The following is a 17,677-nucleotide window of genomic DNA, read 5'->3' on the forward strand; positions in this document are numbered from 1 at the left end:
CTGAAATAAATGCTCAATTTGATCAGAGGTTAATGAAGATAAAGATGCATTTTTTTTCCTATCCAACTTCATAGTCTCCCTGAAAAGGGTCTATAAAACCCCCTTCTTATAGAACCCCTCTTATAGATGATCTCAAAACACCTTCTGTGCAAAACCTCCTTTGTTCAGAAGGGATGGATGGTGCATCTGAATGGCTCAGTGGATAGAGGACTGAGCCTGGAGTCCAGAAGATCTGAGTTCAAATTCTACCTCCAACACTCACTAGCTTTGTGACCCTGGGCAAATTCCTTAACCTGTGTTTGCCTGTTTCCTGAACTATCAAATAAGGATTATAAAGCACCTACCTTCCAAGGTTATTGGATCAAGGATCAAATGACATTATAATTGTAAAGAGCTTAGCACAGTGCCTGGGCACATAGTAAGTACCATATAAATAAAAGTATTGTTATTATCTGAGGAGAGGGAGGTTATTCTTTCTGGCAGAGTGGAAGCCCCTTGAGGGCAGGTATTATAACCCTTTAGTCTTGGCATCTAGTCCAAAGGCTGGCACAGCAGTGATTATGGAACCAGTGAAAGAGGCAGGCATGGGGCTGATGCCTAAAATCCAGCCTCTTATCACTGACCACCCTTGGGCTTTCTCCTTGAAAGTCAGTTGAGCCAGGGGGAAAAGTACTTACTTTGGCTGAGGACAGGAATGATCATGGCCCCAAGGCTGGTTACAGGGCTCAGTGGGGAGTTGGGTGTAGGGTAGGATTCTTTCATTGTGGTGGTAAAGCTGAGATTAGAAAAAAAAAACGGAATCAGTATAGCATGGAGTCCCTAACCAGGACATCAGAGGATGCCTAGTTCTGTCAATACTTGCTGTAGGACCTTGAAAAATCACTCTCCCACCCCACCATCTGGGATTCAATTTCTTTATATGGGATTATGAGCTCCCTAAATAGATCCCTTGGGGTTGGATTTAAGGTAGAAATAGGGCCGTGAGTCAAGGCAATATATCCTTATGGGTTACATTTAGGGAATTTTCCCACAGTCTAAAAAATTTTAAAAGCTACTCTGACATCTGAAATAATTCCCTGTTATTTGGATCGGTTTCATCATGAACAATCAGAAATGGTTACCTAATCTGAGAAGTAGTCAAAAGGATAAATGAACCTCTCCCTCTGTCTGTATCTATTGAAAACTAGAGAACTTGACTCCTCATCCCTCAATTCCAGAATTACAGATTTCAAAGAATTTCAGAGTTGAATGGGTTGTTTTGGGTGGGGAATCTAATGTCTTAAACCCTCCCAATCTGTATGTTTAGGGTAGTTTCCCCTCAAAATACTCATATGGAACCATTCTCTTGATATCTAGTCTCCACCCTCTCCCTCCCCTGTCCCACCCTCCCAAAACATCTGGAACTCATAAGCCAGGCCCAGGTCAAGCTTCCAGTTCATCTCATTCTTGGGCATTTAGAATAAATTCTGTTCCATGATCCTTTTCCTCTTTTTTGTCTCTCTTCCTTTCATCCTCCCATCATCTGCCTCCTTTCCCTCTGTGGCCCCAAAAAGGTTATGGCAATTCTTAACAAATTTCCCTAGGGCCTTCTCAATAAGGAGGATTGGGAGGGGTAAGGAGAAGGAGAAGGAGGAGGAGGAGGAGGAGGAGGAGGAGGAGGAGGAGGAGAGAGAGAGAGAGAGAGAGAGAGAGAGAGAGAGAGAGAGGAGAGAGAGAGAGAGAGAGAGAGAGAGAGAGAGAGAGAAGGAGGGAGAGAGAGAGAGAGAGAGAAGGGAGAGAGAAGGAAGAGAGAGAAGGGAGAGAGAGAGATAGGAGGAGAGAGAGAAGGGAGAGAGATGAACAAGGATAGTGAAAAAGACAGGAATCCTGATGGAGACAGTTTGGAGATAGGGTTGGTGCCAAGAGAGAAGAATTGAGAGACAAACAGAGACACAGAATAAAAGGAAATATGTGGACAATAATGGGAACATACTGGAAAAAGAGATTTGGGGAGAGATAGGAAGAGAGACTGGAGACAGGTAAAGAAACTGAGACAAAAAGAAATGAGGATAAGGACGGGAACAGAGATTAGATCAGAGGCAGAGATAAAACTTGAGAGAAAAGGAGAGAGAGAGAGAATAATGTTAAGCACAGAATAGAAATGAAGATGGAAAAGCAAAGAGAGAGGGTAGTTACAGAAGAGGCTATGAAGACAAGGAATGACAAAGTCAGGAAGAGGAGGGGGTCTCTTCTACTGATAATGGTTTGGGATCAATGAGGGGGTCTTCTTCTCTTACCTTTCCCAGTGGCTACAGACATTGGGGTCATTGGAGTTGAGAGTGTTGCCCAGCTCAGGTAGGAGGAGGAAGAGAACAGTTAGTGGTGGCAGTGTCCTGGACAGCATGGGGCCACCTGAGAGTCTGGAAACTTCACTGTATGTATGACCTTGGATAAGTCACTTAAATTCTCCAGACTTCAGTTTCCTCATCTGTAAACTAAGAACAATAATACACTCAGAGGGCTTATTATTTTATTTTAAAACCTGTAATAGCCCCAAGGGAGGGGCAGGACAGGGACCAGAGTTCCCCAGGTAAGGATGAGGGAAAAAATAATAGAGAAATACAAAGGTGGAAAATATAAGGACCCTGCCTGTAGGTAAGGACAAGAGATAAGATAAGAATCAAAAGATAACAGTGTAGAGTCAGAAGGGTTTTCACCTTGCTGATGGCAGGCAAAAATACAGTTTTTTGCATGCAGCTAACAAATTTTAAAGGTACATATCACAAAGAATGAAAGCATTCCTTTGAGCCGGGTCCTTGGGAAAGTGCTGAGACAGTCCTAGGGAAAGTGCAACCAGGATGGTAGATATGACACTTGGTGCATAATAAGGACTCCAGGAATTAGGGTGAGAGAATATTTCCAAGAAATGTAGATAGGCACTTGGGTAAGATTATGATTCAAGGTTCATGGAATGGTCAGCAACAGCATGTCTTTGCCAGCAATAGACATATATTACTATGAGAGGCCTAAAGATGGGGAGGGAGAGGGCACTTGGGCTCATACTCAGACAGACTCTGAGTTTCAATCTCTTGATAGAGGGCACTCAGATCTTTATCTTAGATGGACTCCAAGTTATCAACCTCTGACAAAAACCCTTCCCTTCTATCTTAGAATCGATACTAATATCAGTTCCAAGACAGAAGAGTGAAAAGAGCTAGGCAATTGGAGTTAGTGACTTGCCCAAGTCACATTGCTATATCTGAAGCCATATTTGAACTTAGGACCTCCAGTCTCTGGTCAGAGGACTTATTAACAGTAAAATCTCATGTATATTGGTTTTCATAATATAAAAAACATCAGAGGAACTGAGAATGCTTAACTTGGAAAAGAGAAGACTTTTGGTGTTGAAGGATCAAGGAGGACAATCCTGGCTTCAGTTATTGCTTTGGCCCCAGAGAACAGGCTAGAAGAAATAATGGGAAGTTGCAGAAAGAAAGATTTTGGTTTAATGAAAGGAAGAGATTCCTTACTATTCAAAAAATAGAATAAACTGGGCAGGGGCAGCTAGTGACTCAGTAAATTGAGAGCCAGACCTAGAAACAGGAGGTCCTGGGTTCAAATATAGCTTCAGATACTTCCTAGCTGTGTGACCCTGGGCAAGTCATTTAATCCCCATGGCCTAGCCCTTACCACTCTTCTGTCATGGAACCAATGCACAGTATTGATTCAAAGATGAAAGATAAAAGTTTTTTTTAAAAAGGAGTAAATTGATTTGGTAGATAGTCAACACCTCATTGTGAGTGGTATTTAAATAATAACCATCTGGATACTTGTTAGCAATAACTCATTTGGTCAGGGGATTAGATTATTGTAGGCCATCCTTCATTTTTTAAGCCAACCAGTGATACCACCATATGATACGTGGGATTGACTTGCTCCTAAGTTGGATTTAACTGAGTCTGAGTTACACAAAATCATCAGCCTCACTCTCTCTTCCAGTCATCAAGGTCCAGTGGCAGGAGAAAAGTCAGGATGACTGGTGATAGCTGGATACAGGGGATGACCTTGGGGTCTTAAACTGTGACCAAGTTCTAAGCCCTCCACAGTGCCTACTTCAGCCACTTCCCTCAACATGGAACAAATTATCATCATCTGCCCATTCTACCAGGTGACATCTTGACATGCTTGAGGTAGACATCCCCTAAATCATTGATGGCTTTGAGAACCATCAGTTATGCTCAATCTGGTTTAGCCCATCTGCAGAGATAATTTTGCCAGACAGTGGCTGCAGCACATGCTACAGCTTGTTGGAGCCACAGGTGAGGGTTGAGGAAAAGGTGAACACCAAAGGTGGAGGAGCAGCCCTGAAAAGGGCTCAGCAAGCCCTCACCCCAGAGGTGCTAGATTAGGTGGGCTCTAAAGCTCTCTGTTCCACCTAAAATTCTAAGAGTCTGTGATGCTCAATTACTTGAGCTATTTGGAGAGCACTGGGTTCAAGTCCCTACGTTCAAGTTCCAGCTTTGAAAAGGATTAGCTTTATGACCTTGGGAAAGTAATTTCTCCCTTACTGGGAATCAGTTTCCCCCTCTCTATAATGAGGGAATTGGATTAAAGACCCTTTAAGATCTCTAAACCTCATGATCCCTCCATCTCCTGCTCTAGACCATAGACCTTCCAAAGGAGCTCAGACTTCTGGTCCTATAACTGCATCCACCTAGGGTTGGACCCTGAGATTTGTCCTTCCAAAGCCTGTGTCTTTCTCCTCTCCTCCCCACTGAGGAGTCACAGATGGAATTAGAGGCAAAGCTGAGATCTGAACTCAGTGAAACCTCTCCTCTCACGGTCTTAAAACTTAAAAAGATGGAGTAAGTGTTTAAGGATTGCAGAATTCCAGAATCCCCTGTTCTGGGCATCCCTCCCCCCAAACACATATACACACACACCCTCACCACACACAGGCGTGAGAAGAGAATCAGGACCCCCAGATGGGCTCCTGGTCTCAGGAGAACAGCTCCGGGCTAAGAAGGGGATCAGTGTAATGAGCTCTTCCTCCAACATAGCCTTCCACCCCCGCCTGGGTTTCAGATTCTCTTCAGTGTTGATCTAACTCCTCTCTCTATACCCCCCAAGGCAGCCACATCTGCTTGTAATTTTTTTTTTCTGGGAAGAGAGTGAGGTCCCACTTTTGGGCTGCTTATCCCCAATGAGCATCCCTGGAATGTTGGATGTCCTGACCTCAAAACCCCCTAGTCCCACCTCCACATGCTCCTTGAAGGTCATCAAGACCCACTCCCCATCTCTAGGATGGGTCCCTTTCCTCTTCCTTTTGGGGGGAGCGAGGTGGTATGGTAGACAAACCACCAGGACTGCAATCAGGAAGAGCTGAGTTCAAATGTGGATACTTACTACCTGTGTGACCCTGGGCAAGTTATTGAACCTCTGTTAGCAACTGCCTCCAAGGGTTCTTGTGAGGATCAAATAAGATAATAATCGTAAAGTGCATAGCACATTTCTCGGCACGTAGTAAGTGCTATGTAAATGTTTACCATCATCATCATCATGGTGGTTGTCCCAGGGCTGTTGTCCCAGGGATAAAATGAGGCAGTAGGACCTTGTTTTACACAGCCAAGACCCTTCATCTAGGTTGAAAAGCATACGGAATAGTGAACCCCATTATTTAACAAGTGTTTCTCATACGAGCAGAGCTGAGCACTTACGACTTTTCTCTGGTTTATCAGAGCTCCCAGCATCGCCACTCTTGTATTCTGGGGTCATTATTCATAACTAAATAGCGTTAATGATACAAAGAGGAGCACTGCTCTGACTTGGACCTGACTGTTAACAAGGGAGAACTTGGGACAAACACGCAGAACACAGTAAAGACTCGCAGTGATGCATGCAGGAGAATGAGCAGGATTGGGAGAAGTGCTACAGGGAAGGGACATAATTACACTTTTTTATTTGGGAAGATGGGGATTTAGCCTGTAATTACAATTTTTTATTTATTTTTATCTTCACTGTCTTTATTTTTTTTTATTGTCAATTACATATACCTGAATTTGCATGTGTTGTTAGTGTAAAACGAGGTACTACTGTATTTGTTAAGAACTTTCTAGAGAGGCAGCTGAGTGGCTCAGTGAATTGAGAGCCAGACCTAGAGATAGGAGGTCCTGGGTTCAAATTTGACCTCAGACATTTCCTAACTGTGTGACCCTGGGCAAGTCACTTAATCTCCACTGCCTAGCCCTCACTGCTCTTCTACCTTGGAACCAATCCATAGGATTATAAAAATAAAAAAGAAAGAACCTTCTAAACCTTAAAACACTAGATAATATTCTCCATATTATTATTTCTTGAGGTCTCCTGAGAAGAGAACATGACTTCTTCCAATACTGGCTTCTTCCAATGTCTTCTACCCCCATTGGGAAGCCCCTCTTGCTTTCTCAAATCCATCTCTTCAGGTAGAGATATGGCTCGTTTCTTCCCAGATTATGGGGACGAAGGCCTCCCCCTCCCATTTTTTCCTCAATTCTGTTCCAGTCCTTACTCTCTACCATCAATCAACCTTTTTGCTGTGATGCCAGTCCTCTCTTCCCCTCAGATATTACCTTCACCAGAGCCTCCAAGGACTGTAGTAGAAAAAGCAATGAACCAGACATCAAGAGACGTGAGTTCAAATCCCAGGTCTGCCCATTATAGAAGGCTCTCTTTGGGCCTTAGTTTCCTTTTCCTTTTTTTCTTTTAAACCCATATCTTCTGTCTTAGTATCAATTCTAAGACAGAAGAGTGGTAAGGGCTGGGCAATTGGAGTTAAGTGACTTGCCCAGGGTCACAGCTAGGAAGTGTCTGAGGCCAGATTTGAACCCCAGGAGCTCCCACCTCTAAGCTTGGTTCTCAATCCACTGAACAACCCAGCTGCCCAGGGCCTTAGAATCTTGATATTTAAAATGAAGGGGATGACTGACCAGCCCTAACAATCTATGAACCACCCGGCCCTGGCAACCTTATCTTCTGGGTGTGACTTGCTAGCCCTTCTCCCTCCTGGGCCCAGCCTCTCTCTTCATCCAGAAGTAGCTCACCAGCTCCCCACGACATTAGGCTGAATGGGAAGGGAGACCAGTCTTGACACAGGAAGAGCCTACCCTATGGGAGATAGCCCGGAGAAGTAGGGAGTCAGGAGTCTGAGGTGGGGGTGGTGGCTAGAATCTCTATGGCCTGAGGCCAGGAGGGCATATAAAAGCTGTTGGGGGAAGGGGGTCGTGATGCCTGGAAGAGCAACACAGGATACAGAACCTGAAAACAGGAAACAGAGACTGGAGAGGATGTGTGTCAGGGGGAGAGACAGCAGCAGCATCAGGGACAGGACGCCACTGCCAGGGGTTGGGAGCAGGGGCTCAGCCCCTGGAACCCTCCTGCTGGGCTCTGGGCAGAGCCCGGGGACAAGAGGAGGAGGTCTGGGGGGACAAACAAACATGACCGAGTGATGAGAACGCTGAACTTGGAGTCCTGGGAGCTGTGTGTGTTGGGGCAAGCCCTGCAAGGATAGGAGAATCTTCTGTAAAATGGGCCTAACCAGACTGGTTCCCCTGCCTCACAGGCTGGCCGGAGCAAAATGCTCTCTATGCACACACAAGCCCTCAATAGGGACAGGGAACAGACGTGGGATATCACTGGTGTAGGGAAACTCAACTACCTTTGTGGGGATTTATAGCCCTTGCATGAGATAAAGACGATGAGAGATGTTGGGGGTTGGGGGAGGAAATTAGAGGTTAAATGATTCATCCAGTGTGTGTCAGAGCAAGGATTTGAACCCACATCTTCCTGGCTCTGGGGTCAGCTCTCTAGCCATTATACCTCTTAAGCAATTATTAGTGTTGGCTAATAATCCAAAATAATATTTTTAGTGATAATTACGTTACTGCCTGCTCCTGGAGTAGGGGAGACATCTTTGGCTTGATCTCCACGGATTGACCCTAATGTTCAGGGAAAGATATCTCACTCCCTGCTAGGGTGAGGGTCAGGATTGGGCTCTGGGCACAGCTTCTCTTTGCTCCTTCCCAAAGAGAATTGGAATGTACAGGGGTGAAGGGGTGGGGGGATGGGCAGGAAGCAAAGACAGGGAAGCTGAGGCAGAACAAGAAAGCATTCCAGTTTTCCCAGTCCCTGGGGACAGAGGCTCTAGTCAAAGCCCCTTTGCCACACAGGTCTGGGAAAATCTCTGGAGCCTCTGCCAGGCTGTCTGGGGTAGACAGCCTGCCTGCCCGCCTGTCTGCCTTCCTATGATCTCTCTGTGTGTCTGGTAATACTTCACTATCACTCCCTGCCTTTTCCTTTCTCTCTCTCTTTCTCTCTCTCCCTCCTCCTCTCTCTCTCTCTCTCCTTCTCTCTCCCTCCTTCTCTCTCTCTCTGTCTCTCTCTCTCTCCCTCCTTCTCTCTCTCTCCCTTCTCTCTCCCTCCCCTCTCTCTCCCTTCTCTCTCTCCCTTCTCTCTCTCTCTCTCTCTCTCTCTCTCTCTCTCTCTCTCTGTCTCTCTCCCTCCTTCTCTCTCTCTCTCTCTCTCTCCCTCCTTCTCTCTCTTTCTCTCTCTCTCCCTCCTTCTCTCTCTCTCCCTTCTCTCTCCCTCCCCTCTCTCTCCCTTCTCTCTTTCTCTCTCTCTCTCTCTCTCTCTCTCTCTCTCTCCCTCCTTCTCTCTCTTTCTCTCTCTCTCCCTCCTTCTCTCTCTCTCCCTTCTCTCTCCCTCCCCTCTCTCTCCCTTCTCTCTTTCTCTCTCTCTCTCTCTCTCTCTCTCTCTCTCTCTCTCTCTCTCTCTCTCTCTCTCTCTCTCTCTCCCTCCTTCTCTCTCTCTGTCTCTCTCTGTCTCTGTCTCTCTCTCTCTGTCTCTGTCTCTCTCTGTCTCTCTGTCTCTCTCTGTCTCTCTCTGTCTCTCTCTCTCTCTGTCTCTCTCTCTCTCTCTCTGTCTCTCTCTGTCTCTCTGTCTCTCTCTCTGTCTCTGTCTCTGTCTCTCTGTCTCTCTGTCTCTCTCTGTCTCTCTCTCTCTGTCTCTCTGTCTCTCTCTCTCTCTCTTTCTCTCTCTCTTTCTCTCCTCCTGCTGAGAGCCCGTGGCATCCTCTCTCACAGCTCCCATCCCAGAACAACTGCTGAGTTTGTTTTGAAAATTCCCAGAACCGGAAACTGGCTGGGCCTCCATCCACTCCTTCCCTGGGCCCCCAAGGCCTTAGGTCAGGCCAGCGCTTTGTGCAAATGGGGCCCTAGACACAGAGATGGGATGAATAAAAATGTAGTATGATGGAAGCAGAGGGGGCTTGGACATCCCCCAAATGGAGCAGGGCTCTCTACCCAGGACATCTCCAAGCCCCACAGCCATAGTGAGATCTAAACTTTAGGGGAGGGAAGAGATTAGTGAGTAGGTGGAACAGCTGGACTGGGCTAGGCTGGGCAGGGCTGACCTGGGCTGGGCTGGACCTTAGGGGGAGGTTGGGAAGTCAGTTCAGACAGTATTGTTGAATGACTGAGCTAATGAATGAATAAGTGAGTGAGTAAATGAGTGAATGATGGGACCAGAAGGCCAGGAGGTAGGGATGGGTCAATTAATCACAAGGTAAAATGCAGAATACTGGGAAAAAAGACTGATCCAAGATCTCTAGAGGTGAGAGATCATTAGACCTGGTTTTATAACTGTAGGACTTTGGGCAAATTACTTAAATGATCCGAACCTCAGTTTCTTCATCCAAAGGCAGCTGGCAGCCCAGTGGATCATGCCAAGTCTGGAATTAGGAAGACCCAAGTTCAAATCTAGCTTCAGATACTTACTAGCTGTGTGACCCTAGGCAGGCCACTTCACTGTTGGTCTGCCTCAGTTTCCTCATCTGTAAAATGGGAACTATAATACCTTTTAGGGTGGTTATGAATTAATTAATTGACTGATGAAGCTTTTCCCCAAAGGCCCTGCCTGCTGTTCCCCCTGCATCCTTGTGGGGCTGAACAGTGGCTGAGACCCAGACTTCGGAGACCTCCAAATGCCCCTTTCCCTTTCTCCTGCTTTAAAAAATAGGCAACCACCAGAGCTGCTTTCACAGGGGAATGATGTGAAGATCAAATGAGATATCTGTAAAGTGCCAAGCTCAGTACCCCGGCACAAAAAGGATACTTAATAAGTGGTTAGTCCTCTCCCCTTCCCCATTAAGGGTAATTCACTAATAATTATGATGAATAATTAATTATATTAATTAATGATATTAATCCCTGATGTACCCACGTACCTCCTAGGGCTGTTATAAGGATCAAATGAGATAATGTATGTAAAGTATTTTATAAGTCTTAGAGTACCAACTCCGTAGAGGCCAGCTTTTGTTCTCAATCTCTCAGCTAGTTTTCTCATCTATAAAATGGGGATAATAATTGTGTATTATCTGTGTAGCCTTGGACAAAACACTTTACCCATATGAGCCTCAGTTTCCTTACTGATAAAACACTAGGGTGGGACTAGATGCTCTTTCAAGATCCTGCGGGCTCCGAATCCTGGGATCCTCTGTCAGTTATCTCCAGTTTGTCTTGTAGAAATCTCGTTTGTGCGAAGTTTTTGGCATATTGTCTCCCATTAGGCCATGAGCTCCTTGAGGGCAAGGACCATCTTTTGTCTTTGTATCTACAGCCCTTGGCACCATGTCTGGCGCATAGTAGGGGCTTACTAAATGCTTGGCTGCCTGATGCTGTAAATAATAAGAATAGGGGCAGTGAGGTGGCTCAGTGGATTGAGAGCTAGACCTGGAGATGGGACATCCTGGGTTCAAATCTGGTTTCAGACACTTCTAGCTGTGGGACCTGGAGGCAAGTCACTCAGTCCCCATTGCCTAGCCCTTACTGTTCTGCCTTAGAACCAGTATCTAAGACGGAAGGTAAGAGTTTTAAAGAGAAGAAGAGCTTCTGTTTTATCAACTATAAATACCTGCTTTGATCTTCAGAGCACCGCTGTGAGGTAGGTAAAATAAACTAGTATTATCCCCATTTTACAGATAAAGAAACTGAAATAACTTGCTTAAGATCTCATAACTACTCAATGTTAAAGCTCATTTGCAAACTCCGGTCTTTTGAGTTCAAGAACTCTTAGCACATTGCCTTACAACCCATCCTCTGAGATCTCTATCATCAGAGTCTTTTCTTAAACACAGAATTTGGGGGTGAGAAGAGCCCCAGTTGCTACCCTTAGAAGAAAGAGAATCTTCAGGGCCAGCTAGGTGGCTCAGTGGATTGAGCACCAGGTCTGGAGACCAGAGGGTCTAGCTTCAAATCTAGCCTCAGACACTTCCTAACTGTGTGACCCTGGGCAAGTCACTTAACCCTATTTGCCTAACCCTTGAAGCCAGAAAGTAAGGGTTAAAAAAAAATAAAAAGAAAGAGAATCTTAAAAAATACTCCCAGAAAAGGAGGAACTCTGGAGGAAGGTCCATGGAATACTTGGAGTGCTCCAGCCCTCCTGCCTAAGTGAAGAATAATAGTTGACTGAAATATAGCAAAGTTTTACTAGGGAATTAAGGAAGTCTCAAGCAAAGTAATGTTGTCTTGAAGAAGGCAAAAGAAGGGAACAAATATTTTTTAAATACCTACTATGTGCCAGACATTGTATTAAGATTTTTATAGTTATCTCATTTGATCCTCACCACAGATCTGGGAGGTAGATGCTTTTATTATTCCCCATTTTACATATGAGGAAACTGAGGCAAAGAAAAATGACTTTTCCAGACTCAAATAGTTAAGACATATCTGATGCTAGATTTGAACACAGATCTTGCTGGCCTTAGGCTCAAAGCTGTACCCACTTCAAAAGTCCAGACATAGTAAAAAAGAATATGAAATAGATAGTAGTCTAGCTTGGTTAAAGGATAGACCAAGTATGCAAAGTGGAACCATCAATGGTATCTTAGAAGAGGACTCATACAATCAGAGTGAATCATTAGGAAGATTTATCTTAGAATAAATCTTGGAATCTTTAGTTTGGAGAATACCTATATCATGAGATTAAAGCTTCAGCCCAATCATTCATTGTCTTCTCTAGGAAGCCTTTCCTGATATCCATCACTTGTAGAGTCTTTTCTTCCCAAATTACCTTGACTTGATTTTGTATATGTGTACATATAGAGATTGGGTATGCATTTGTGTATCTGTATATATGCATGTGTACATATATCCATGGCTTGATTATAAGCTCCTTGAAAGCAAGAATCGCTCCCCAAGCTTAGCATAGTCCCTAACGTCAAATAGTCAATAAGTAAATGTTTATTGGTTGGTTGATAATCTGGCTGGTGTCTGGAGAAGGAATTTTAGAAAGGATGGATAATTTATGAGATAATTATCTCAAGATGAGAGCGAGGTGACCAGAACAAGAGATTTCCTTGGAAGAGCAACAGAGGATCTGGAAGGGAGATGGGTTGAAAGAAATGATGGTAGGATTGCATATGGTGGACCATAGAGGTCAAAGTAAAGTATGACTTTGAGGTATGGGCCTGGGCTACTGGAAAGTTGATGATGCTATTCATAAAAATTAAAATATTCAAGAGAAGGGCAGGTTTAGGGAAAGATTAAGTTCTATAGCCCTGGAATACCAATTCCCTGCTAGACATCTCCAGTTGACTGTCCAGTAGGCATGTGATTTATACATTATTATTGTTCACTCTTGTCTTACTCTTGGTGATCCCATTTGGGGTTTTCTTGGCAAAGACATGGAAGCAGTTAACATTTCCCTCTCTAGCTCATTTGACAGATAAGGAAACTGATGTAAACAAGGTTAAATGATTTGTCCAGGGTCACACAGTTAGTAAGTGTCTGAGGATGGAGTTGAACTCAGAAAGGGGAGTCTTCCTGACTCGAAACCCATTGCTATATCCACTCTGCCACCTAGCTGCCCCGACTTATACATAGTGAGTACTGTGGGATTTGATTGGTAGGACTGAGGGAGAGAGCTATCTAATGGGTAACTGGAAATCCCGAATGGGAATTCTGGGAAGAAGTTGAGGTTGGTGGTAAAGAATGGGGACTGATCTACCCAGATGGGATATTTAAAGAGAGTGGGTAAGACCATTAAGGGAGAGAGTGGAGAAAGAGAAAGGGCCCCAGCAGAACTTTGGGATTATCCCCATGCATTCCTCCCATATTTCATTCATAGGGTCATGGTATTTAGAGCCAACAAGCACTCTAGGGATTTGGTGTCTGTTGAATGGCAGGGACCAAAGTCATTAATGATTGCTTGTCAACTTGGAAAGACGTCCCAAGTAGAGTGCCCCAGGTCCAATGCTATTTAAAATATTGACCAATGATTTAAATAAAGGAATAGAGAATAAGTTTATCAAATGTTCAGAAGACACAAAGCTAGGAAAGATAAGGAGCTAACAGCATGATCTAAGTAGGTATATATATTTAACCCTTCCCTTTCATCTTTGACTCAATTCTGTGCATTGTTTCCAAGGCAGAAGAGTGGTAAGGGCTAGGCAATGGGGGTTAAGTGACTCACCCAGGGTCATAAAGCCAGGAAGTATGTGAAGTCGGAGTTGAACCCAGGACCTCCCATCTCTAGGCTTGTTGCTCAGTCCACTAGTTTTACCTCCTCAAAGTATATTTTTAAAGGTTGCAATTTTGGACCCAAACTTATAACATTACTCTGAATAGGGATAAATGTAAGATTGAATACTTGGGTTCAAAAACCCAAAGTCCCCCCATACAAGATGGGAGAGACTTGGCCAAATAGTAGTTCATCTGACAAAATCTTGACATTTAGTGGGCAGCTAGTGTGATACAGCATCTAGAAAGCTGACTTGACCTTGAACTTACTTCAGAGAAGCACAGGATCTTGGACTATGAGTTGAACATCTCTGCCCTCTTCAATCTACAGTCTGAATATCCTACTTGCAGACATCCCATTTCAGGAAGGACATTGCCACGCTTTTTAAAAAAATGTAAATCTTAAAAAATATATATAAATCTTTACCTTCTGTGTTAGAATTTATACTAAGTATTGTTTTCAAGGCAGAAAAGTAGTAAGGGCTAGGCAAAGGGAGTTAAGGAACTTGTCTAGGGTCACACATCTAGAAAGTGTCTCGAGGTGAAATTTGAACCCAGATCCTCCTCCTGACTCAAAGCCTGGTGCTCTGTGTGCTGAGCCACCTAGCTGCCCCTTTACATTTTTACTGTAAATTTGTACATATTTCTATAATAATCTCTCAAATATCTACAGAATTTTAAGGTTTACAAAATGTTCTACCCCTTTGCCCAGTTATGAAACTAGCATGTGTCAAAGATGGCGCTCAAGCCCAAGTCTTGTTGACTCTGGGTCTAAAATCTATTTACTGATATCACTTTTATTTACTGATATCAATTTAAATGATATTTCTCATGGGCATCCCATCTACTAGCCAATATATAAATTTACTTCCCCTCTCCTGACCCACAAACAAAAATTGTCTCACTGGAGTCTCCATCTCCCCATTATATCCCTTCCTGCTGAGTGACACAGTAGATAGAGTCCCAGTCCTGAAGTCAGAAGGATCTGAGTTCAAACCCAGCCACAGACGTTTCTTAGCTGTGTGACTCTAGGTAAGTCACTTAACTCTATTTGCCTCAGTTTCCTCATTTGTCAAATGAGCTGAAAAAGGAAATATCAAATTATCTTTGCCAAGAAAGTCCCCAAAAAAGGTCACAAAAAGTGAAACATGACTGAAGATGACTAAACAACAACAAACCATATAAGTTCCAGGTTCCTTATATACTCAACACTAGCTCCCCTGCATTCTCCTCATCCCCAACTTGTTTCAGTCCTAAAATGATTATTATTGTTATTTTAAAAAACCTTACCTTCTATCTTAGTAAGAACTCTAAGACAGAAGAGTGAGGGCTAGGCAAATGGGGTTAAGTGATTTACCCAAGGTCACACAGCTAGGAAGCATCTGAGGGCAGATTTGAACCCAGGTTTTCTCCACTCCAGGCCTGGCACTCTGAAGCACTGTGCCACCTCGATGCCCCTCAGTCCTAAAATTATGAGGAAACATTTAGATTGGTCTTTTTCTTTTCTGTCAAACTTCCCCACTCTTAACTCTTCCAAATACTTGTTCATTCCTTCATCAACTAGTTCATTCATTCCAAAACATGAGCCTACTAAGGAGTACTTCACAAGGGTTCTCCTTCAGGTTTAAGACTGTCCTTATTTTCCTCTATAAGAGTATTCCATTGCTTGTTGGCTATGGGAGGAGCTGGGAGGAGGGGAGGGAAAGAACATGATTCATGTAACCATGGAAAAATATTCTTAATTAATTAAACTTAAACTCTTTTTTTTTTAAACCCTTACCTTCCGTCTTGGAGTTAATACTGTGTATTGGCTCCAAGGCAGAAGAGTGGTAAGGGTAGGCAATGGGGGTCAAGTGACTTGCCCAGGGTCACACAGCTAGGAAGTGGCTGAGGCCAGATTTGAACCTAGGACCTCCCGTCTCTAGGGCTGACTCTTAATCCACTGAGCTACCCAGCTGCCCCCTAAACTTAAACTCTTAAAAAAAAAATATTCCAGGGGCAGCTGAGTAGCTCAGTGGATTGAGAGCCAAGCCCCAAAATGGGAGGTCCTAGGTTCAAATCTGGCCTCAGACACTTCCCAGCTGTGTGACCTTGAGCAAGTCACTTAACCCCCATTACCTAGCCCTCCTGCTCTTCTGCCTTAGAACCAATACAGTGTTGATTCTAAGATGGAAGGTAAGGGTTTAAAAAAAAAAAGGAGTATTATCTTAGTGAATAGATCACTGGCCTTGGAGTCAGGTAGATGGAGGTTTGGATCCTACCTTATACAACTACTAGCTCTTTGACCCTAGGGTAGTCACCTAGCCAGTATCTGCCTTAGTTTCCTCATCTATAAAATGAGGAATATGGAGCAGATTGAAACTAAGACCAGAGTCTTGGAGCTTATAAGGGAATTCAGAAGACATCAAATTCATATGAAGGAAGTCAGATTGGACAGCCTCTAAGTGCTCTTCCAGCTCCAAGTCTCTGGACTAGACCAGAGAAACTCCCAGTGTGGAAGCTCCTTCCCCTGGTGCAGGTTGGCAACTCCTTTGTAATTCCTTTATAGGAGTGCCTAGGTCTGTTGTAGACGAAGGGATTTGTCCATTGTCACAACTGGTAGAAGCCAGAGGCAGGACACAAACCCATCAGGGCTTCCTAACTCCACAGCTGATTTTCTGTACCATAAAGCATCTCTCCTCTGGGTCATGGAACCACAGGGTTGTAGGTTTAGAGGGGAGAGGGAGCCCCATTCCATTGGTGCATTGCTGCTAGCTTTAATCCTTGGGACACTTTCCCTTCTGTGGAACAAAAGTCTTCCTCTCCGAAATGTCCATCCCCTCATCTTAGTTCTATCCTTTGGGGGTCAAACAAAACAAACCGAATTCTTCTTCCACGGGACGTATCTCCCACTTTCTAAGGAGCTGGAAGTTCATTGCTGGGATTCTTAATCACCAGAATGCTTTCCAGAGATCTCGTTTGCATCTCTGCCCCCTTATGTCCAACGAGGCAGAAGCCCCCGTCCTAGATATTCCCTCTACGTCCCAGTTTCAGTCACTGAGATGAAAGGATTAGACTAAACTCCAGCTCTCCTGGCCTTGATGGATGAGAGAGGGAAACCCTTCTCGTAGACCAATGGGCACCCTCTAGAGTTACAGAAGATCACTTTGAGGACAGAAAGCAAAGCAAAGTGAAGCAAAGGAGACACAAGTTTTCTTAGGCAAATGCATCTAACCCAGTCTCTGAGATGTGGCTTAGACTTGGCACCTACAAACTGAAATCAGAAAGGAGGCGTCGTAGTCAAAACCATTGGATTTGGAATCACACAGCTAGGAAGTGTCTGAGGCTGGGTTTGAACTCAGATCCTCTGGACTCCAGGGCCAGGACTCTATCTACTGTGGCTCCCAGCAGGAGAGGATATAATGGGGAGATGGAGACTCCAGTGAGACAGTTCTTGTTTGGGGGGTCAGGACTGTAGCGAAGAAATTACAGGGTGCAAGAGAATGATTGACAGAATTTTCCTGAGCCCGGTTGAGTCAGAACTCTTAGGAACAGACTACCAGCTGTCACTCTGGAGCTGCACGTTGAAGGAGAAAGGTGTGTGGCTGAGACATCCTGGAAATCCATCCATCAAACAGCTGGCTTTGAGGATTTACTAGCTGTGGTGAGAGAACATCTACAGTCTTCCTCATGGACAGTCGGACTGGGGAAAAGATCTCTACCTTGCTGGGACATCGGAGGACATCAGCTGGACTCCTGTACCTGACTCACCAAGGACTCTTTTTTTGTGAGAAATCTGGTTACCCGTTGGACTTGCCTTTAGGAACTTATGTCATTAGTTAAGGTAGTTAAATAGTGGGTTTAATTAGAGGGTAAAGCAGTCAGATTTCCCTTCTTCCATTTTCCTTTCTCCCTTCATCCTTTCTCTGTTAATAAGTTCAATATTATTTATATGTGCTGTTTTTCCTTTGTATTACCTTCCTTCCCCCTTGCCAAAATATAGATTTAACAGGAGAGGGAAAGTGGGTCTCTATATAGGTTAGTATATGGGATTCGGAATGAGAGAGGTGGACACTCTGGGTTTCCAAATTCGACCTCTAATACTTACTTGGAAGCTAGATGGTTCAATGGATAGCCCAGGCTATCCAGGCTCAGGAAGATCTGAGTTC

At 44.3% G+C, this 17,677-nt stretch overlaps 1 protein-coding gene across 1 annotated transcript in view; it reads right to left on the reverse strand.

Moving 5' to 3' along the window:
- The window catches only part of PEAR1 (platelet endothelial aggregation receptor 1), a 46,303-nt gene that overhangs the window by 18,499 nt on the left and 10,127 nt on the right, over window positions 1-17,677 (reverse strand). The window contains 3 exon segments of the mRNA XM_056814646.1: window positions 678-750; window positions 753-775; window positions 2,277-2,474. Coding sequence (XP_056670624.1) covers window positions 678-750; window positions 753-775; window positions 2,277-2,383 — 203 coding nt within the window. The 5' untranslated portion in view covers window positions 2,384-2,474.

This window comes from Monodelphis domestica, chromosome 2 (genome assembly GCF_027887165.1).
Source record: "Monodelphis domestica isolate mMonDom1 chromosome 2, mMonDom1.pri, whole genome shotgun sequence".
Taxonomy (NCBI): domain Eukaryota; kingdom Metazoa; phylum Chordata; class Mammalia; order Didelphimorphia; family Didelphidae; genus Monodelphis; species Monodelphis domestica.